At 41.6% G+C, this 23,170-nt stretch overlaps 1 protein-coding gene across 2 annotated transcripts in view; it reads left to right on the top strand.

Moving 5' to 3' along the window:
• LOC140733240 (uncharacterized) overlaps window positions 1-23,170 on the top strand; it is a 44,676-nt gene that overhangs the window by 10,110 nt on the left and 11,396 nt on the right. For both annotated transcript variants that reach the window (XM_073056303.1, XM_073056302.1), the window contains 7 exons: window positions 3,946-4,065; window positions 9,187-9,306; window positions 11,390-11,512; window positions 12,808-12,890; window positions 18,480-18,605; window positions 20,116-20,161; window positions 22,983-23,116. In XM_073056303.1, coding sequence (XP_072912404.1) covers window positions 3,946-4,065; window positions 9,187-9,306; window positions 11,390-11,512; window positions 12,808-12,890; window positions 18,480-18,605; window positions 20,116-20,161; window positions 22,983-23,116 — 752 coding nt within the window. The remainder of the gene's footprint in view (window positions 1-3,945; window positions 4,066-9,186; window positions 9,307-11,389; window positions 11,513-12,807; window positions 12,891-18,479; window positions 18,606-20,115; window positions 20,162-22,982; window positions 23,117-23,170) is intronic.

Raw genomic sequence — 23,170 nt, 5'->3', positions numbered from 1 at the left:
TACCAGCCAAAGAATGGTTAAAGGATACAGAAGACAGAAGTATTGTTGGAAAGGAGAGGAGAGGAGAGATACTGCTTCTACCTCTTCCAACGATTCTGAGTGAGGCACAGAGAGATCTGTATTTACTGACAATTACCTTTATTGTTCAAACTAACAAATATGTGAATTTATACACTAAATACCTTGTGCGCACACCTGCTGAGTACCCCTGACTCTCCTGGATAGTCAAAGAATAGCAAAGGTATTACCCGGGCGGAGGAATTCACGCTGGCTAGGCGCTCCTTGTTCTTCGTGGTCCCGACTCACTCTCCATGTGCTTCTCTTCACGTAGGGTTCTTCTCGCTTGTGTCTGCGATGGTTATTCTTCGAAGTTACCGCCACCGGCGCACACAAAGCATCCACTTTTATATCCATTGCTTATCAATTCAAATGTCACATTCCCGTGTCATTGGCCGCAGGTCATGTGTCTGGCCTTTAACACCTGGTCATTGGCTCTGGTCCAAGCAGCCTCCATCTGTTGTCCTCTTCCCATCAAGGGACAGTTGCTGACTCATGGCTCTTTGTTCTCAGTCAGCAATGAGCTCGAATCACCTCAGGCATTCACAAGTCTGCATGTTATAGCCAACCAAAGAACACCTCACAAACAACTCCTGATTTGGAAATGACCTCCAGTCCAGCAGATTACCTGGTCTTTGTGTCTTCTTTAAAACACTAATCAAATCCAGCATGTCAAGCTCACAAAATGGAGAATCGAGTGTCTTCACAAAATGGCAGCCTCCATCCCCTAAGCATACAGCAAGAACAAAGACTGTTTCCACTGTCCTTGATTCATTTGAATTCATTGATTTGAAGATTGTCATTCTTTCTGGCCAACAGTATGTAATCAATTAACCAACTATATAGAGATGCAAGCAGGAATTTTAAAAAGCTGCAAAAGTCGATTTCTTAGACTAAGCACTCCTGAGGACGTGTCAGATTGGAAATGGGTACTGAAGGAACTGAGCATAGAAATTGTGGCTTGTTTATGGATCTTCTTTTTCTTCTTCAGAAGTTTCTCTGTTTCAATGACAACTTCTGTTCTATTTCTATGGATTCTGAGACACCTGCAAGTCAGTGTGGGGTCCATAGAATCTTCCAAAGAATGCTGAGCAGGGCATTCATGCAGGTAGTTTAGGAAATGAGGTCTTCCTCTAGGCTGCTACATGGTCCCAATGAAGAGACGTAAGGTCCTCCATGCCATCCTCAATAGTCCTTTATTTTGAGTGCTCAATGACCAGGGATTCCTACAAGTCAGTGAAGATGTTGCACATTTTCATAAAAGGTGTAATCTTTGCAACTCAGATTAGTGAAACCTAGCTGAGGGATGAGTCAAGGAATAATGTGAGTGGAGTTTGGAAGAATTCATATTCAGTTGCCTTAGATAAACTTGCTGTACAATACCTTCTGCACAATACCTTCGTACAATGTTTCTATCAAAGTCAATAAAATGGAATTGCAGAACTAGTCATGGCAACAACAGAATAATATTTACTGAGTTGTAAAATACACAAAATGCTGGAGGAACTCAGCAGGCCAGGTAGCATCAATGAAAAAGAGTAAACGGTCGATGTTTCAGACTGAGACCTTTCATCAGGACAGGAGAAAAGAGATTAGAAGTCAGAGTAAGAAGGGGGAAGGAGAGGAAGAAATACAATGTAGTAGGTGATAGGTGAAACCGGGATAGGGGGATGGGTGGCGAGCCCTGTGGCACCCCACTAGTCACCACCTGCCATTCCGAGAAACACCCATTCACTGCTACCCTTTGCTTTCTATCTGCCAACCAGTTTTCTATCCATGTCAATATCTTCCCCCCCAATGCCATTAGCTCTGATTTTACCCACCAATCTCCTATGTGGGACCTTATCAAATGCCTTCTGAAAATCGAGGTACACTACATCCACTGGATCTCCCTTGTCTAACTTCCTGGTTACATCCTCGAAAAACTCCAATAGATTAGTCAAGCATGATTTGCCCTTGGTAAATCCATGCTGGCTCGGCCCAATCCTATCAATGCTATCTAGATATGCCACTATTTCATCTTTAATAATGGACTCTAGCATCTTTCCCACTACTGATGTTAGGCTGACAGGATGATAGTTCTCTGTTTTCTCCCTCCCTCATTTCTTAAAAAGTGGGATAACATTAGCCATTCTCCAATCCTCAGGAACTGATCCTGAATCTAAGGAACATTGGAAAATGATTACCAATGCATCCGCAATTTCCAGGGCCACCTCCTTTAGTACCCTAGGATGCAGACCATCTGGACCTGGGGATTTGTCAGCCTTCAGTCCCATCAGTCTACACATCACCGTTTCCTTCCTAATGTCAATCTGTTTCATTTCCTCTGTTACCCTATGTCCTTGGCCCAAGGGAAGGGGGAGGAGTACCAGAGAGAGGTGATGGCAGGAATGGAGATAAGATGAGAGAGCGGAATGGTGAAGGTGAAGGGGGAGGGCAATTACCGGAAGTTTGAGAGATCGATGTTCATACTATTAGGTTAAAGGCTACCCAGATAGAATATAATGAGTTGCTCCTCCAACCTGAGTGTAGCCTAATTGCAGCAGTAGAGGACTGACATGTCAGAATGGGAATGGGAATTTTTCCCCTGCAGGACATTATTGAGTTTTTACAACCCAGGCAAATCACCAACAAAAGAAAATCTGCAGATACTGGAAATCAAAGTAATTCACATAAAATGACGGAGGAACTCAGTAGGCCAGGCAGCATCTATGGAAAAGAGTAAACAGTTGACATTGTGGGCTGAGATCCTTTATCAGGACTGGAAAAAGAGAGATTAGAAGTCAGAGTAACAAGGTGGGGGAGGAGAGGAAGAAGTACAAGGTAGTTGATGATAGGTGAAACCGGGAGAGGGGACGGGTGAAGTAAAGAACTGAGATGATCTATATATATATATATATATAGCCCCACTAATAGGGTTGAATTTCAGATGGTCGAGCAAGGGCAATTTATGATAGTCAACAAAGTACCCAGGATATCTTCAAGGAGCTCCAACACCCAGGGCATGCCCTTTTCTCGCTGTTACCATCAGGTAGGAGGTACAGAAGCCTGAAGGCACACACTCAGTGATTCAGGAACAACTTCTTCCCCTCTGCCATCCAATTCCTAAATGAACATTGAACCTGTGAATACTACCTCACTTTTTAAATATATATTATTATTTTTTATCTATTCAGTATATATATATATATGTACTGTAAGTGATTTATTTATTTACTATTATTATTTTTCTTCTATATAATGTATGGGGGTGATTGATAAGTTTGTGGCCTAAGGTAGAAGGAGTCAATTTTCGAAAACCTTGCACATTTATTATTCACCCTCCCCTAGTGTTGCCACCATGTCCTCGTGGACCTCCTTGGGTGATAAGCCCTTGAGACTGAGGTAGCAGATGACTGCACAAAGGCCGATGTTGTCCATTTTCTCAGACAGTGCTTACTTGCTATTTTCTTCAAACTTTCTGCATAATCACTCAACAACCCCTGCTGTGGACCACTTTCTGGAGGTCCCAGACGTCGACTTCTACAAAGAAGGGATCCGTATGCTCCATGACCACTGGACTAAATGTGTAAATGTAGGAGGGGACTATGTTGAAAAATAAATGTGCTAGGTTTTCTAAAATTGACTCCTTCCACCTTAGGCTAGGAACTTATCAGTCACCACTCGCATTGCATTGAACTGCTGCTGCTAAGTTAATAAATTTCACAACACATGCCGATGATAGTAAACCTGATTCTGATTCTGAAATGTTGGCCTTGTCAGTGGTGCCCAGATCTTGAATAATAAAGGAATAAAAATACTGCAGTGAAGAAGATGAAATCTGTCCAGAGTTTGTGTTCAGTAATGTTTACAAATTGCATTTATTAATTAATCTTATATTTTTACTAGTGAAAAGTGAGTTGCCTGAAGAATACTTGGAACCATATCGTAATTTGTTACAGTCCAGCGACTTGGAAGTGCAAAGGAAGGCATCTCTATCCCTGGTGAATCTCTTAGTAGAGGGCAATGGTGAGTAAAGCTGTGGAGGGTAAATGTGCTCGTATCTGTTAAAGCAATATACTAATGGAGCTCTCAGCTGATCTCAATGGTTTTAAAAGCATTCAATGAAAATATTAGCAAGTTCTACAATTTCTTCTACAAAGAGGTTTAGGGTGCAAAAGAAAACCAGAAAAGATATTGCCATAAGAATTATCTGTAGAGAGGAAATTACAAGGATGCTGGAACATTTGGCCCATGAAAGGCAGTACAGAGATTGAGGGGGTTTCAAAGTTCATATATGTCACCATATACTATGCCAGGATTTATTTTGTTGCAGGCATTCACAGTGGAACAAATGAATAAAAAAAGAATCAATGAAAAAATACTTATAAACAAAGACTTACAAACAACCAATGTGGAAATGTAGGCAATATGTTAAAATACACAAATAAATAAATAACACCGAAAACATGAGTTGTAGAGTCCTTGAAAGTGTGTCCAAAGGTTGCGGGATTCATTCAGACTAAATGTGAGTGAAGTTATCCATGTTGGTTCAAGAACCTGATGGCTGGGGGGTAATAACTCTTCCTGAACCTGGTGGTATGGGACCTAAGGCTCCTGTATCTCCATTCCAATGGCAGCACTGAGAATAGAACTTAGCCTGGATGGTGGGGGTCCTTGATGATGGAATCTGCTTTTTTTTTGACACTGCCCTTGTAGATGTGCTCAGTAGTGGGAAGGTTTTATATGTATCTCAGTACATGTGTCAATAATAAACCAATCGCCAAAGAGAAAGAACAAGTTATTGTCACTACAGTGGATGTCATTAATGTTAACCTAGCATCAAAAATAGTTTATCTTTGATCTCCTTTTCCTCTTATCCCAAACTTTCATTTTACTATGATTGTCTTTCAATCCATAAGACGATCCTGCTTGATAAACATATGGCAATGGGCAAAATTGTTTAAACACGTCTTGCCAATTTTAGACTCCCAGAATAAGATAGATAAGAACAGAATGAAGCTATTCAGTTGATCACATCTGTGCAGATTTAAAAAGATTAGCACACTTATCTCACCTTCCAGCACTGGTTGAACTCCATGTCTAAATATTGCTTAAGCTTGCTGAAGATTCTGCCTTTACTGGGTAGTGAGAGTCAGATTGTCTTATATCCTGCCACCCACCGGCTTCCTAACTGCTGGCAGGTCTGGGTTTCCTAGTGAACGCTAAAGCCATAATCTTACTGGCTGAGCTTTGCCAGTGAATTCCTGGTTTTCCTCCAGAGCTGAACTCCTCCAAAGTCTAGCAGCACACTAGGAGCTTGCTGAATTCCTCGCAGGTTTATGCTGGGAAAGGTGAACTTATTGTATCATTGTGATAGCTTTTAATTATTTATGGCTGTTCTAAATGTTCTCTTTTTGTTTAGAGTCATTAAGTTGTAGAGCTATACAGCATGCACACAGGTACTTATCCAGTGCTTCTGAAATGATGCTGTTGTACCGGTCTCAGACACTTTCTCTGGCTGCTTATTCCATATACTCACCACCCTCTGCATGAAATATTGTCCCTCAGGTCCCTTTTCAATCTTTCTCAGCTCACCATAAGCTGATACCCTTTAGTTTTGGTCTCCGCTACTATGAGAAAAAGACTATTACCATCCACATTTTCTTTGCCTGTTATTTCAAACACTCCTTAAGGTCACCTTTCATTCACCTCTGAGGATTAAAGACCTATCCTGGCCAATCTCCCCCTATAACTCAGGCCCTCTATTACACAGTGCACAGTACTCCAAGATACAATGTGGAAAAGGCCCTTCTGGCCCTTTGTGCTGCCCAGCAACCCTTGACAATCCACACTTACTCCTAACCTAACCACGGGACAATTTACGATGACGATTTAACCTAGCCAGTGCATCTTTGGACTGTGGGAGGAAGCCGGATCACCTGGGGAAACCCCACACATTCCACGAGGAGGACGTACAGGTTCTCCTTACACAGGCTGCCGGCATTGAACTCCGAACTCTGATGCCCCGAGCTGTAATAGCTTGGTGCTAACTGCTACGTTACCACGACACCCACACTTATCCTACTGCAACATAATGCTGCAACTCCTGTGCCCAGTACCTTGACCGAAGAAAATCCACCTGTGACTCTGCTTTCAATGAACTGCCCTGGTACTCCTAGATCCCTCTGTTCTATTACACTCTCTAGTGCTCTCCAATTCATAGCATTAGTCCTATGCTAGCTTGACTTTTCAAAATGCATTACCTCACACTTATCTGTATTGAAATCCCTATGCCATTCTTCAACCCATTTCTCCAACTGATTAAGATTCTTTGTGTAATCTGTGGTAACTCTCTTCATTATCAACACCCAATTTCTTTACCCTTGTATTTTTTGAAAACAAGAATCTCCTTGACAGCATCACACTATTTTGATAGTAACTTACCTTTATGTAGCTGTTTCCAGTCTACGTTCACTGAGTCACTAATTAGTGCACTAGACTTACTCCATTTCAGAATATCTACTACTATTTTAATTTTTTTTCTTTTCCAAAAATGTGCTAAATCCAGCAGAATTATTATCGCAGCCACAAAATTTTCTCACACTAATGCTTGTTCCACCAACTCAGCCTCATTCCTGAAAATTAAATCCAGAATTAGACCCTTTTCATATTGGACGTGCTACATACTGGCTATAACACTTTCCCTTAGTGCTGTTTCGGAGTTCTGTGCCTCTTTCACACTAATGGTATTCCTCTTAATAACAGGAAAATGATTATCTCCCTTTTTTTTGCTTACAGGTTTGCCCTCTCCTATGAAGTGTTGAGTATACTTGTAATACTGTTGTTTTTTTAGTTCAATGAATAAAGATCATCTGGTGATTCTTCTAACGCTTCGTCCTTTCTTATCCAGCACTTGCTTCTTTAATATTTCCAACCCTCCCATTCTTTTTAATCCTCCTCTTCTTTGGCCTATAACCAACAAAATTAAGTTGGAGACAGAAAAGACTGAAGATATTGGAATCTGGAGCAGAAAATCAAACTGCTATGGGAACTCAGTGGGTCAAGCAACATCTGTGAAGGGAAAGAAATTGTCGATGTTTTGAGTCAGGACCCTGCATCAGCAGAACATTAAGCTGCCATTTCATTTCCTTTAAGCGATGTTTGATTTATTCTTAAAAGTCTTAAACTTCCACATATCCTCAAGTTGTCTCCCGTGACTACTATAATTTTACCTTGTACAGCTTGATTCCTTTGTATTTTGTTTGCAAATGTTTTCTCGCTTTGCAAACTTTGTACATGAATCCCAGCTTCTTTCCATTCCTTGCCAAGCTATTTAAAACTCTCCCATAAACTCTAACCCAATCTGCCTCACACTCCCTAAGTCACGAGGGTGTTAGTCCCAGTCTGGTAAAGATGGTGCTCATCTAACCTGAAAACAGGTCTTGTACTTTTGTAGAGCTGTTCCTAATGCTTCTAACATCTATCTAAAGCCTTCTTCTAAATCATTGTTTTAACAACGTACTAGATTTCACTGGCCTCCTATGCAGTCTGGGGTGTCCTATTTGGGGGGAGGGGGGAGTCTCGTACTCTCAGTCGCTTCATGCCACGGAAACTGGCATAAGCACCGGCCCGATGAGCTTATGAGGCTCAGGACAGACTTTAACTTTTAACTATACAGTCGGGGCATGGCACTAAGTACAATCTAGAAATTACTACCGTTGAGATACTGTATGCTTTGTAATGTCCTTACTAAATCTGCCTGCAGGATCTCATCCTTTTTGGTGCCTATTTCACGGGTATTGATTTAGACCACAACTTCGGGCTCTTCAGGATAGCTGCTTGCTCAGCGTGGCAGAGCCAGCAGAGCCACTGCCTCACAGCACCAGCAGCCCAAGTTCAGTTCCGAACGCTGCTCTTGTCTTTCTGAAGTTTGCACACTTTCCCCGTGACCAGGTGGCTTTCCCTCAGGTACTCTCGTTTCCAGCCACCGTAAATTGCCCCTCATGTGTAGGTGAGTGGTAGAGCTTGGGCGGAGTTGGTAGGAAGAATAAAATGGAACTAGTCTAAGTGGGTGCCTGGTTGTCAGTACGGAGTTGATGGGCCGACTTCCGGTAACTCTGACTCTCTGCAGTTGTTGCCATATCCTCAATCCTGGCACCATGAAGACAACATATTATACTAGAATCATGTTTGTAGCTGCACCCGTCTGCTTCCCTAGCTCTAGAATCCTTTACAGGTATTGTTCTTTTAAACCTTCTCGCTCCCTGTTCAAAGTGAGTTGTGATGCTATGGTTTTGGCTCTGAGCGAACTCCATGGGGGAATCCTCTGCAAATCCCCTCTCCACTATCCCCTGAGTATTCTGCAATTTTGCTTAGGGAGTGAAATGCCCTCAGGAATCACCTGAGCTACCTGTCTGTTCTTTCTTGTTCCCTGATAATTACAGTGTCTGTACTCTCTTAATTTCTGCCTTCTGTGTAAACCTGCCATCACTTAAAAGGCATTGTTGTGTAACTGAACAACAAGACGAAGGCAATTTGCACTAGGCTTAAAATGAAGGAAATGCTGGTCATAAGGCATAAATGATACCATCTGAACCCTACTTTAAAATTAATTTGAATGTTAATGCCATTTTTAAAAATTGCGTGAGAGCTGCAATACTATCTGGAATCAGTTCATGAAGAGTTAAACTTGGCATTCCTGCTTCCCATCCTCTTTTTTTCTCCCCCTTGTGTTGCTGCCAGAAACACGAGTATTATTGTCAGCTACCAGTAGAAAATCAGCTACATCATCTGCACTCAATAACTTTTCATTTATCAAAGCTCAGGTGACAAGACCCATCTGTCTGACCTTCTAAATAGGTTGTACGTCCTCCTCACATTGCTTGCTTTTGTTCATGCATAAAGGATTGGGTGAGGCACTGTTTTCATTTAATTTCCATTTCCAGTTTTAAGTAATTTTCATATCAGTTTTGTTAACTGCAAATTATTACTAAATGTACGCAGACTGTCTTTTTTGTTTTAAGCACTGGTTTATGGTAATAATATATGAAATGATTTCCTAACACTCATACAGCTGTGAGAGCCTGTTCTGTTCATCATTTCCATTACCCCTCTACACTTGTTTTTTTCCCCACCTCTTTTCTTAAGTGAACAAAGAGAAAGTTGTCCAGATTGGTCTGCTGGAACCTATACTGGAACTGCTTGGCTCTGGAGATGTCACTGTGCAGTGCAGCTCGTGTGCAAGCATTGCATCTTTAGCCACCTCAGGTACAGTATGTTTATAGAAACTTTCAAGCAAGTAAGGGTGCCTTTGAAATGCTCAATCATCATCATCATACCAGAATTTCTAAATGGAATAGGACGGCATGTCTCAAATTTCTAACATGCACTTACATCTGCCCAAAGCTTGGTGTCAGGACTGTTTAAATCAATGCACAGGGGCAATAAGTAATTAGGAGAGCTAACAGAATGGGATTGTTCATTGCCAAGAGGACTGCATTCCAAAATAGGGTGGTTATGTTTCATCTGTAACAAGGCATTAGTTCAATCACATCTGAAGTATATTGTGTACAATTCACCTCCTTACTTAAACAAAGATGTTAATGAGTAATGATTGGGAAGGTTCACGAGACTGCTATCTAATGATGGAAGGTTGGACAGGCTTGTCTTCGGTGGAGTTTAGAAGAGTGAAAGAGACATTGAAGGTTCTGAACAGTTTTGCCAGCATTGGTCAGGTCTGTCTGCCCTGACAGACTGGTGCCGCTGTCTCACAGCTCCCGTGATCTGAGCTCCGGCAGGGAGTCTGCAGATTCACTGCGTGACCACTTGCATTCCAGCGGCTTCTCACAGCCCAAAATGGGTCAGCTGTCTCTAGTGTGTGAGTGAGTGGTGGAATGTGGGCGGAGTTGATTGGAACATGGAGAAAATAAAATAGGTTGAGTAGAGGACTATAGAGATTACAGTATATAATGTATATAGATTATAGTATAGGATTAAAAGCATTAGTCTAAATGGGTGCTCGATAGGCAGCATGGACACAGTGGGCCAAAAGACGTGTTTCTGTGCTATGACTGACTTTAGTGGGAGAATCTCGAACTGAAACATAGAACAAAGGTCAAGCAAAATATTTGCTTTCAGAGGATTATCAGTCATACTTCACATTTATCATGATGCGTTATGACATGGAAGGAGGTTGTTCTGCCCATCAAATCTATGCCAGCTTTAAGTGCATTTTCATTCGTCCCACTTCTGCTTATTTCCCTATAACCTGTTCTCTCTCACATCCCACCAACCTCCCTGGACTCTCCTGTCATGCACATATACTAGGGGTAATTTGTAGTAGCCAATTAACCTGCCAGCACATCTTCCGGATGTGAGAGGAAACCAGAGAACCTAGCGCAAATCCAGGATATCACAGAGCATGTGAACTCCATATAGACATCACCTAAGATCCGGATTGAACCTGAGTTGAGAAGCCGTAGGACAAGTTGTTGACCAACTATGTTGTCCTTTAGCTATGCTGTCATTGTCCTTGACAATGACAGCAGATTCTTTAAATAATCTTAAGGCAGGCATAGATATATTCTCAATAAGCAGGGAGGTGTGAAAGGTAAATAGGGGTGAAGAGGAATGTGGAATAAAGGTTACAATTAGCTCAAACATGATCTTATAAAATAGTGGAGCAAGCTCCAGGCCTGAAGGGTGTTTTCTTGTTCCTAATTTGTATATTCATTTGTATGTTCTTATTATATGGCTTATACTGGCTTGAATACATTGAGTTTTTGTGATTTCTCTCATACATTTTAACTACTGGAGCCCATTGAAGCCATTACTTTCCATCTTGTTATAATTTCTCCATTGTTCATACATTAAAAGACATTGTAATGCTTTCTGCATAACTTCATAAGTCCAATTTATTTGTGTTAACATGTGAACTAAGACCTTTAACAGGCAAATTGAGTCTAATCCCAGCCAAATGTACATTCACAAGACATAATGAGACCATAATCTGTCACTATCCTAGATGCAATGAAATAATCAGGATTATAGATATTATATTTTCAATTTATTTGTTATACTTTTTATTTTGTGAAAAATCAGCAAGTTTTTGCAAAGGCTAAAATGTTATGTCAGTGTGGCATGTGGATATCTGTTTAAATATCCTCAATTGATTCAGTACATTCCCATTACCAGGCTAGTTCCTGTACGTTATAAAGTATCAGACATTCAAATTGAAAATAAATAAATTAGAAATCTTCTGCTCCATGATGTTCAAATATAAATTTTTCATGTTGACTCTTGACTTTGTTTTGTATTTTACTGTTATTCATCTTTGCTGTTTATCTGCCAGCATTAAACAGACAAGCTATTGCTTCTGAAGGAGGAATTACTCCTCTGCTAGTTCTTTCAAAGTCTTATGACCCTAGAGTGCAACAGAATGCAGTGGGTGCCATCCTCAACCTATCAAGATCAGGTAAACAGAATGACAAGCTTTGCTTTAACTTAGCATGCACTCTCTTGCTGTAGAAAATGCAGATTTTATCCAAATGATTAAACAGTCTGCTGAACCTTAGCTCTTCAAAATAACACATAAGCACTTTATCAGCTTTCAAATCTGTATTGACTACCTCCCTATTTCTGCCTTTTGTCAACAGTAAAGCTTCACATATTAAAATCTCCCAATGCAATTGGTAGAATTTCATTAAACAGACATTGATCCTGAGCAAAGACTGAAGTATTAGAGACGTAATAAAAAACTTTGTTATATACCGTACTTTGTTTTTAAAGAGGATTTTAAAAGGAGAAAGTGAGGTGAAAAATGTTATACAAGGAACTCCAGAGCTCAAGAGTATGCACATTAACATAGCCTGTTGGGAACAGGCAATCATTATCCATGTGATGTATGTATATATACTGTATGTATCTATATGTCTAAAATGGATGTGTTAATGTGCTCTCAACGCTGACAAATTTAGAATTGCTACTTAAACCTTATGTTCTGGAGAACTGAAGGCATATGCAGAATTTAGGGGTAAAAGAACTGAGTTAGACTCAAGGACCTGGAGTTATAAAAATACAGAGCTTTTAGAGGTTTGTTGGGCTGGAGCAGGTAACAGGGCTGCATAATTGATGGAGGTACTTTAGTGCATGGGTGACAATTTTAACTCAGAGGCAAGGTGGGAATGAACATTGTCCACAAGGCCATTTTAAATAGAAAAAACAAGATGTGATGGATAAGTGCTGCAGGTTAAGACATGGACATTTTAAACAAGCTCATTTATAACATGACACAGAAGGGGAGAGCAGCTAGGAGAGTACTGGAATCTTTGACAAAGGCCTATGTAAGGACCTATGTAAAGTATAAGCTAAGACAGGTTGAAGAAAGGAGTAGACAGCCTTCTTGATAGAGAGGAAAAGCAGTCAGAGTAAGTACAGAGGATTATTGGACACAGAGTTAGGGTGTTGGGGGATTCATTAGGGAAGTGGGTAAAGTAAATGATTAACTTTGATTTTATCAACAGGCTTGAGGAATCTTTAATGTTTTATGTTCAGATCATGATTTTGAACAATCATTATCAATCTGTGGATTGAAGTGAGGTGTGATCATGGGGATTAATGGAAGGACGGAATATCTTGATAGAGAAGAAGTTGATGGCTTCAATCTTCCCTTTGTTGAGAGGAAGGAAATTATTCAGGAGTAAATTTCAGACAGATTGTCAAATGTCCATTCTGAGTAGTTTTAAATAAGTTAAACTTATATTTTTATAGAAAAGATTCAACTTCTCCTGTGCAAAGAGGGAGCATTGCCAGTCCTGATCCTTCACCTACAATCTCCTGACTCCGAGATCCAGGTAAGTTGCATTGATGATCTCATTCTGTACGTAGGTGTCAAAATAAGAGAAAAGGATAGTGTTTTTCCAATAAAAGTGAATTTTTTTTAAATCCTGCACATTGTAGAGGATCAGATTTTTTAATGTTTTCCAATAGTGTCAAATACTGTATTTACTGTGGGTCAGGTTGTGCTGGATGTTCTTAAGCAGACGAACAATGTCAACAAAAATACACTGTGGCTAGCCAAAAGAAAGTGGTGATCATTCATGACAAAGCATTTTGCATGTGCTCTTCCTGAAACGAGTTAAAAACTGATGTCAGTTCTGCTGGAGCCTTGTTACATACACCTGTTAGGGTGCATTCTCCAGATATCTTATGAGGTAACCGTAGCCTTCAGCCAGGAGCAGATGTCATCAGGTGGTTCCCAACCTTCACGGAGTGTTTCAACCCTTAACCACGACACTGTCCAGTTGGTGGGCCGGCAGTGGTGGCCAAATCACTGCCCATCTGCTCCTGGCTTCAAGCTTCCCTCCTCTCGTCTACTCCAAATCCAGCAAGAGGCTCATTCTGCCTCTTCCCTCATCCTACGAGCTGCTTGTTTTTTGCTCCTTTCATCCAGACCCAGAGCTGACAACAACTGCCATGCTGATTTGGCTGGGAAACCTCTGTAGCCGATCTCCATAGGGAACAACCATGCCTGCCATCTCTTGACTTTGCACTCCTGCACTAAGGGCTGATACTTCAAGGCCTTTCTCTCATGGGCCTCTTCCCATCCCTCCTCCCACGGCACCGTCAGCTCAACCAGAAATATTTTCTGGTCTTCAGTTGACCACAGTACAATGTCCGGGTGGAGGGTTGTGTGCACCACCTCCAGGAACTGCAGCCTCCTTCCCACATCGACCCTCATCTCCCAGGACCTGGCCATTAGCAGCAGATTTGGCTTTGGTTGTTTGGTAATGAAAGACCTGGCTCCCTCTTTGGTGAAGGTGATGGCCTTTCTCAAATCTGTGCCAGCATCTTGTTGTTTTTTTTTTCTCTTTCTCTCTCTCTCTCTCTCTCTCTCTCTCTCTCTCTCTCTCTCTCTCTCTCTCTCTCTCTCTCTCTCTCTCCCTCTCTCCCTCTCTCCCTCTCTCCCTCTCCCTCTCTCCCTCTCTCCCTCCCTCCCTCTCTCGTGTCAACAGGAGCCAGCAGCACCTTATCATGGCACCACCTATACCATCCTTGAATTAGAGCTGTTTTACACCCGGACAGTATATGGGCCAGTGTCCCCTTTTGACCACAGAGCTTACGGTTCAGGTCCTCTCTCATCCCCCATGTGTACAGATGTAATGGCGAAGGAAGGGTGTCATACACAGATTGCAAGAGGAAGGAAATACGGAGGGGCTCCAGTCTCCATAACTCTGCCCATGAGATCTTGCACTTGGGCAGATCCCATTTTGTCCCAGCACCCTGGGACACTTGTTCCACTGCCTTTGACATCCGCTTCTCTTCCTCACAGATCCGTACTTCTGCCTGTACCATGTCTCGCCTGTTCCTTATGCTTGCGTTTCCCCACTGCCGGAAGTGAACTGAGCCGAGGCCTTGCTGCCCGACGCTGGGGTTGCCGATGGTATCTCGCCGCTTCAGAGAGCACACTGCCTGCTCTACTGCTGCGTTGGCTGCCCACTTACACCCAGATCTGGTTGTACCACCTGCTTGCTTTACCAGGTCGTCATTGGAATCTCTCAAGCTTAATAAGGCTCTCCAGTTAGCCACCTTGAATTCCTCCACAACAGATGACAGGGGAAGCTGCAGTTGCCCGGATCGAATATAGAGGCCCACTGAAGAAATGCTTGGGGGAACTCCTAACCATCTCTGGAGGTGCTTGTTAGTTTTCCTGTCAATGCCCTCTACGGCAGTCATCGGGCACTTGTAAAGTGTGAAGAGCCAGAGAAGCCTGGCCAGAAGACCATATTGGTAGAGCCAGGTCTTGAATTTAGCAGGAAGTTCAAATTTGTCGATCTTCTTCAGCCATTCGTCTATCTGCTTCACAGCATTGATGATATTGGCCCCATCTGTCAATGACGCATTAAATCACTTCCCCAAGCATTTTATCGGGTTATCTTCGATGGAAAGGTTGACTTCACCCTGAACTTGGAGGCTAAACTTTGTAGTTACTTTGCCCTTTCTGATCACCATACACCTGGACTTCTTGGCCTTGAAGGACATCCTCGCCCAAGTGGCTACATTGTCCAGGGTTTCCAATACCCGTCTTGCTTGGACATGTGACACAGTTGTTATAGGGATGTCGTCCATGAACCCTCGTAGAGCCGGCTGGGCAATGCCCAACTCCAGCGTCGGGCCGCGGGTTACGTCTTCTGATGCTGGTATTAGGAAGTTCACTCCCATATTAAATAGGGTGGGGGAGATGGTGGACCCTGTTGGAATCCCCTTTTGGAGGTCCTGCCAACTAGTTGTGAAATGGACTGATGCAAATCTGAGTTTGAATCCACCTAGGCAGCTGGTGATCATGTCTCAAATAGCCATTGGGATGTAGTAGTGGTCAAGTCCTTCTAGGATGAGGTCATGTGGAATAGATCCGTAGGCGTTTGCGAGGTCTAGCCAGACCACTGTTAGGTCACCTTTTTTCTGCTTGGCCTCACGGATCAAATGGCTAATCATTGAGGTGTGTTCCAGACACCCCAAAAAGCTTGGAGTGCTGCCTTTCTGGGTGGATGTGTTGATATAGCAGTTCCGCGTCATGTAAGAAGTCAGCCTTCTTGCAAGCACACAAAAGAAAATCACATCCAGGAGAGAAATTGGCCTAAACTGGGCAATTGTGGAAGAATCCTCTTCCTTTGGAAAAAAAGCACCCCCTTTGCCAATTTCCAACTTGATGGAATAGTACCTTTGGCCCAGATCTTTCTCATGACCTTTCACAACCTCCGAAGAAGTTTTGGGCATTTCTTATACACCTTATAAGGTATGCCACTTGGGCCTGGGGCAGCTGATGCTTTAGCTTTCCGGATGATGTCCTGGATTTCCTGCCACATAGGCTCCTTCACACTCAGCTCAATTGATGGTTTTTCTGGTCTACGCACAGCCCCATTGTTCCTAGTCCCTGACCCCTCCGTGGATCGCTGTGTGCCTCCCGCAGGAACTCCTCTACCTCTGGCTTCGAGCTGGATAGTATACCAGATCTTTGTTGGCCGAGAAGAGCCCTGGTGAAGCTGACTGGATCTCTCACAAACTGCGCTCGCCTTTTCTCTTTCTTCCTTCTTTGCTGTCGAAGATGTTCTGCCCTCCAGAGTTTACACAACCGTTCCTGCAGCATGCTGGTTAAGTCCTTGATACCTTCTTTTTCGGCCAGTGAGCTGATTTTAAACCTCTTGTGGAGTGTCTTTAATTTGCCTGTCAAGCGACGAACCTCCCTTTCCCTCCTATTTGGTTGCCGCAGTAACTTGGGCTGGCTTCTCCGCTCCATTGGGCCAAATTGTTCCTTAGCTAGATTGTGAGTGAGTCGATCTTTCTGTGTACTGGACCTGCTGAGGCAACTTCCAGGTTGCCGTCTAGATCATCATCGAACTGCGTCCAGGCGACGTTGTCTGATGATCTAGGCCATATGATCCTGTCTTTCCTTGACGAATGGATTGGGATAGCCGAGGGGGAACTCACTTGGTCTGTTGTTCGGTGCTGAGGCGGAGAGATCTTCAGCTCTGTGGGGTGCTTCCTGGCCGACATTCTCCTTCATCTCACCGGATACTAAGTCCGTGCACTGCACTTGGGTCACCACTGATCCACACCTAGACCTGCTCTGGTGTATCTTGAGCCCTCTGATCTTTTAATTGACTTTGGAGTGTCACAGAAATATGCCCCAGGTTTTGTTTATGTTGAGACTTCAGGTGGAGTAGATTGAGTCTCAGTAATCTTGAGTATGATAGGGTTGCTGCTGCATTAATAATCCAGTGACATAAATCCAAACTAGCAAATTATCTAAACCTGGTATAAATAACCAGTAATAATATGGTGATCATAAATCTATGAGATGGTCATTAGAATCCATTGTTGTTAAATTAGGTTCCCTAAAGAAATGGAAGTTGTCTTCCTGTCCTGGACTTGGTTTATGTCACTCTCGGCACTCAGCAGTTTAGTCAACTCCCAATTGCCTGAAATAACCTAATGAGTAAACTGCTTTAAAAAAGTATTTCTGGAATCAACCTGAACAGGCTTCCACTTACCTTTACCTACTATTTCCCAGATGATCTCTGGCAGCTGGTAGGCTTAGTTGTTTATGATTCAGAGCTCCACGACTCTTTGTATAATAATGACACGTCTACAATTATTGGGATTTGCTGTGGAGGCCGTGATGGTATAAACATTAAACTATAATCTAGCTGAGTCACTAATAGAGAAGAAGAAAGCCCTTAACTCCCAGTGGAGTCAGCGTTTTTTTTAGCAGGCTTTCGATGCTCTGCTCAGCACAGATGGAATGTGTGCAAGGGAGCCGGCTGGATTCGAACTCGGGACTTCGCTCCGAAGTCTGGCGCTGATGCCACTATGCAACCAGCCGGCCTAGTCACTAATAGAGGAAACATGAAACTAAACTGAATTTTGAAAAGTTTAAAAAAAAATTATAATTGCACCTCCAGGTTGGATTTAGTTATGAGTCACTCATAATTTGAAAATCTCTAGCAATATATGCAATGTGCTGGAGGAACTCGATGGGTCAGGCAGCACCTATGGATGGAAATAAACAGTCGAAGTTTAGTACTTCACTGTGGCGTCTAAAACTAGAGGATATTGATTTAAGGTGACAGGAGATATATTTAAAAAGGAACTGAGGTAATGATGTGTATATATATATATATAGATCAAACTGCCAGAAGAAGCTCTTGAGGTAGGTAAAAGTGTAACATTTAAAATATATTTAGACAGGAGCTTGTATAAAAAAGCTTTAGATGGATGTGGCTGAACTGCAGGCAAGTGGGACTGGTTCAGATAGACACTTTGATCAGCATGGAAAGTTGGACTGAAGGACCTGTTTTCATGCTATATGGCTCATGACTCCAAGAAAGGAATATGAGAATGGGACATACTTGCTTTAAGAAATTGGTTTATGATTTTCATGCATTATGAGATATAGAAACTGCCAACCTGATGCAGACATGTTTGTTTGGCAGACCTAGGCAACACAATCCATCTGCTGACCCCACAGGAAACGGGCTACCACTGTGGTATGCCATGACTGAAGCTTTAATCTGGGACATGATATGGGACAGTGTATATAATATGTCTATTTAAACTGCATCCTCAGCAGGAACTGTAAATGCAGTGTGTGGAACCAACAGCTTGTCTGAATTTCAAATGACTCTAAACATATTACAACAATAGTTTGAAGGAATTACAACTGTCAGCCACTTATCCTATTTATTCATGTTTTATGGTTTTCTCTTGATGTTATTCCCCAGTGTCTCATTATCAACTGAAAAGGATAGAAAACTCTTTCTATATTTACATATGTCATTTCAAAGCTACAGCAAGCAGCTAATTTGATACACTAGATACCCAATGCAATAAGTCCAACTGTGCAATCATTGTTGTTGTCACTTATATGTTATTGTCACTCTAAGTATTACAGTTGTGCTGCATTGACCAACATAGCATTGAACCCACGTCACCATCAGTCCATGCTTCAAACAGGTGATGGCATTCTTCTTAAGATGCTACTGTCTCTTATGTCTTCCTCTGTGGAAAAGGTAAGTTATTAATACAATCCATTCTTGTTCTGGTTGTTTAAAATTACGTCAAACCAATTTCAAAGAGACAGTAATAATTTATTTGATATTCTAGTCAAGTTTCCCAAGCTTATAAAGCCATGTAAAAATTGTATAAAGGAATTGACTTCTGATGAAATACCAAGTCACTTCACCTTATTAATTTTTCTACTGGCTTCTTGCAAAGGTTTATCTCTAATTCTGAGCGTCCTTTGGTACTTTGAACTAATGAGCATTACTCATGTGTAAAGTCTATCAAAGAGTTCTTGTAGACTACACAATAACTCTAATGTTATTGTCTCTCAACATCAACACTTCTCTAATTTAACCACAAATCTACCTTAAACTATGGCTCTTCAGGAATGATATCCCTTATTACATTATAGTTAATGCTATAGACTTCATCAGATTGCTTGCAAACCTTATCCTTGATTTATTTTACATTATTTGCAACATTCTTCAGAAGTGCTCACCAAACCCTTAATGTTTCCTAATTCAATTAAGTCAGATTCCACTGAATATCACATCAATAGACATTTTTCTTTACTCTATTTAATTGTGGTTACTTCTTAATCTTCTTTAAAAATGATGCCTAAGTAAGATACTTATTTTTCAGCTCAGACTAAGTCAGTGTCACAGCCAGTGTACCATGGGTTAGTGCTTAAAATGAGCCAAAATTAACTTCATGTGTCAAGTGGTCTCTTTTACTGCATTACTATTCTACAAGTAGTTACCCTTTTTTATTATTATTATTACTTCATCTAGTTTCCAATGCAGTTAGTCTATTCATAGACTTTGCTTTCTACATTTTTCTATTGGTCCATTGTTTATTCCAAGCCATTCTGCAGTAAATACCTTTGTGGCCTCTTTTTGAATCCTTCTTGATGTTTAATCCTTCATGATGTTAATTCTCCTATTGCTCTAATTTAAATCCTTTATTTTTCCTCATGAAAAGATAAGAGTACCAATAAGGTGTAGATAGAGTGGACGTGGGGAGAATGTTTCCTATAGTAGGGGAGTCTAGGGCCAGAGGGCATAGCCTCAGAATACAAGGGTGTCCCTTTAGAACAGAGATGAGAAAGAATTTCAGAGTGTTGTTGGCTTTGTGGAATTCATTGCCATGGATGGCCATGGAGACCAAGTCAATAGGCACACTTAAAGCGGAGATTGGTAGGTTCTTGGTTAGAAAGGGTGTCAAAGGGGAAAAGGCAGGAGGATGAGGTTGAGAGGGATGATAAATCAGCCGTGATAGAACGACGAAGCAGACCTGATTGGCCAAATGGACTAATTCTGCTCCTGCATCTTATGATCCCAATCTATCATACCTCATTTAGCACAGGTTTTTAGAAAAACATTCCAAAAAAGTAAGACATCTCCAAGACATGTGAAAAGATACAAGCAAAGAACACCAGCAGCTTTGTTAAATGGATTCCCAGGTTTGTGGATCATCAGCAATTGAGTATTTTTAATTAAATTTTGTAATTTTCAATAGGTTTGCTGTCAAGCTTGCTCCTGCCTTAAGAACTTGTCTCTAAATGGTAAGAATTCAATTTTACACTAAATGTAAATAATTATAAATTAATATCTATAACTCCTTTTGTAAGAATACTTTTACTCTTATTTTTTTAGAGCATGATATTTTGTTTCTATTTGATCCAATGTACTGTTCATGGTGGGTTAATTGTACAAATATGGATTTCTGATCATTTGCACAAAATACTTTCCTTTGAATTTTGTTGTCAATGAAGTGCTGCAGTTGGTATCAAATTAGTGTTTTGTACCTATTCTCATATTTCCTGCCTCAGTCAAAGGAAAGTTTTTGAAAATCTTGGAGGGAATGTTTAGGAGAGGTTTGTCAGGTGCTTTGATTGTCAGTGTTAGAAGAGATGATCATTAGCATGTTATTGTTATATACGTAGTTTGTATTTCTGAGACTTCTACACGCCAAAGCAAAATACTGTGGCTGCTGTAATCTGAATGATAAAAGCTCTCCTCAGATCAGGCAGCTGAGTGGAGAGAAAGGAAATGCTTCAGGCAGGTGACGTTTTACAATGCATTTTCTACTTGTGTTTTAGTTGTTCCTTTTTGCACTTTGTGGCACATCAGGCAGCATTTTCTGCCGTTTCTTTAGCATTTTGTCTGCACTTTTACGAGGCGAAGTTGCTTGTTTGACGCTCAACCTAGCATGGATGGAAAGCGTGCACGGAGCTGGCTGGATTCAAACCCAGGACCACTCGGCTCGAAGTCCGGTACGGATGCCACTACACCACCAGCCGGCTTATGTATCTTAGTTAGTCTTTACATATCTTAAATAGTCTCGTAACTAAGCTCTCAATGAGTTTCCAGAACAGAACGGCTTGCTCCAAATACAGTAACTTTCTGTACTTGATAGCAACTTGTTATATTTGCTATGGCTGAATGCCAGGAACACAGAGTGAAAAAAATCTTTTCACAGCTATTCTTAAGATTCTGCCAACTATTATTTTAAGTTATATTTCTCAGAAATTGTTAACAAAATATACTCCCCATCAGTATAAACTCATCACCAACAAGTTTGACTTGGTGTAAGTGTAAGGAATGGGAGGAATAGGAGGCACCGAGCAGGACAATATAATGTTCAGTAATACATACAGTGCCTTGAAAAAGTATCCATTCCCCTTTGCTCCGTACTTAGTGGAACCACTTCTCGCAGCTATTATAGTCAGTAGACTTTTTGGATAAGTGTCTATTAGCTTTGTACAACGTGATGGAGCAAGATTTGCCCATTCTTCCTTGCAAAATTGCTCAAGCTGTGCCAGGTTTGTTAGGAAACGGCAGTGGACAGCAATCTTGAGGCCTTGCCAGAGATGTTCAGTCTGGTGAAGTTCAGGACTCTGACTGGGCCACTCAAGGACATCAATTTTCTTCATTTGAAACAAGTCCATGGTTGCTTTAGCAGAGTGCATTGGGTTGTTATCCTGCTGAAAGACAAACTTCCTCCCCAGTTTAAGCTTTCTGGCAGAGGCTAGCAGGTTTTTATTCAGGATCTCTCTGTATTTAGCAGCATTCATCCTCCCATCAGTCCTGACCTGATTTCCAGTCCCTGCTGCTGAAAAGCATCCCCATAGCATGATGCTACCTCCACTGTGCTCTGCAGTGGGAATGATGTTACCAGGTTGATGCGCAATATTAGATTTACACCACACATACCACTTAGTGTTGAGGCCAAAACAGGCCATTTTAGTCTCATCTGACCACAAGACTGTCTTCCATGTCTTTACAGTATCTTCTAAATGACACTTTGCAAGGTCTTTACAGACAAGGATATTCTTATTTTTTGCAGAATGCGTGGTGTAAATTTAATGCTGCGTATCAGCACCGTAACACCATCATTGCTGCATCTAGCTTTGAGAGGCCCTCTATTAGTCGCGGTCAACCATGTTGCATCCCAGCTGTCTACATGATACGCAAGCCAGGGAGGGACCGAAACAACTTGGCACCAGCAGCGTCACAGGAGTTTCCAGTTAACAATGAACGGAACATAGGGCAGGCTTGGGGACTCCAGCTTCGGATTTTTCCTTGGGGTTTACTCCCAAAACCTTCCCCATGAGTGAGAATTGCCACAAGGCAATGGTAGTTTAAATCAGAGTTTTCCTCCGAGATGAGCTGCCAACCATAGCTGATGAGCCCCAGCTGCCTGAAGCCACTGGTTTTAAGGCCTTTGGCCTTTCTGTCAGAAGAAATAGTTCCACCAGTCCCAGTAGCTAAGCCACATGTGCATGCCAGGAGCTGGACTTGATTGTCAGAGGCTATTTCAGTCACACACCATTGATTTATCCCCACTACCACCCCCAGTTATAACAACCTTAAGGAACCTTGCATCCAGTTTTATAGACTTTAAAAAAAATGGAGATGGAGGCCATAACACTGGCTTGAAATGTAATGCATTCTTAAGACTACACGTGTTGATGTACTTCCAACTATTTTTTTTGCAAATCACAAGCACTCTACTTGGTAAATAGTTCGCAGGGTAGCATGTGTTATGTTTGCTGATGTCAATCATCTTACAAGGCAATTAATCACCAACCCTGTAAACTGATTTGATAAAAACCAGCTAATGTTAAAATGTTAGTGTTATCCTGGCATTTATTTATTTAAGAGAACCCTTCCAGCCAGGGTTAAGATGCCTAGGGTTAGAGTATATTCCACAAGTACCAAAGCTGTTTGGTATGTTACCCTAGCAGATATTCTTCCTGTATGAGGGAGCTACTATGATCAGATCTAGTATTTTCATGGTACATGGTCCCAACCAATGATTGGAGGCAAAATATTTGTAGATTCCACATTAGAATGAACTAATTATGCATTTTCTCACCACAGAAGGTATTCGAGCCGATATTGTGAGCTTGAACTGTTTGGCTCAACTGCATGAATTGCTGAAATCCTCCAGTGAAAATGTGAATGAAGCAGCACTGATCTTACTCAGCACTCTGTCAGAGAATCAGTCCAACATGGTAGGAGATGCTTTGTTTTCAACTTAAAAGTTTAAGGGAAAACAATGAGGAATT

Source organism: Hemitrygon akajei, chromosome 9, assembly GCF_048418815.1.
Source record: "Hemitrygon akajei chromosome 9, sHemAka1.3, whole genome shotgun sequence".
Classification (NCBI taxonomy): Eukaryota; Metazoa; Chordata; class Chondrichthyes; order Myliobatiformes; family Dasyatidae; genus Hemitrygon; species Hemitrygon akajei.
This window is presented reverse-complemented; position numbering and strand designations above follow the sequence as displayed.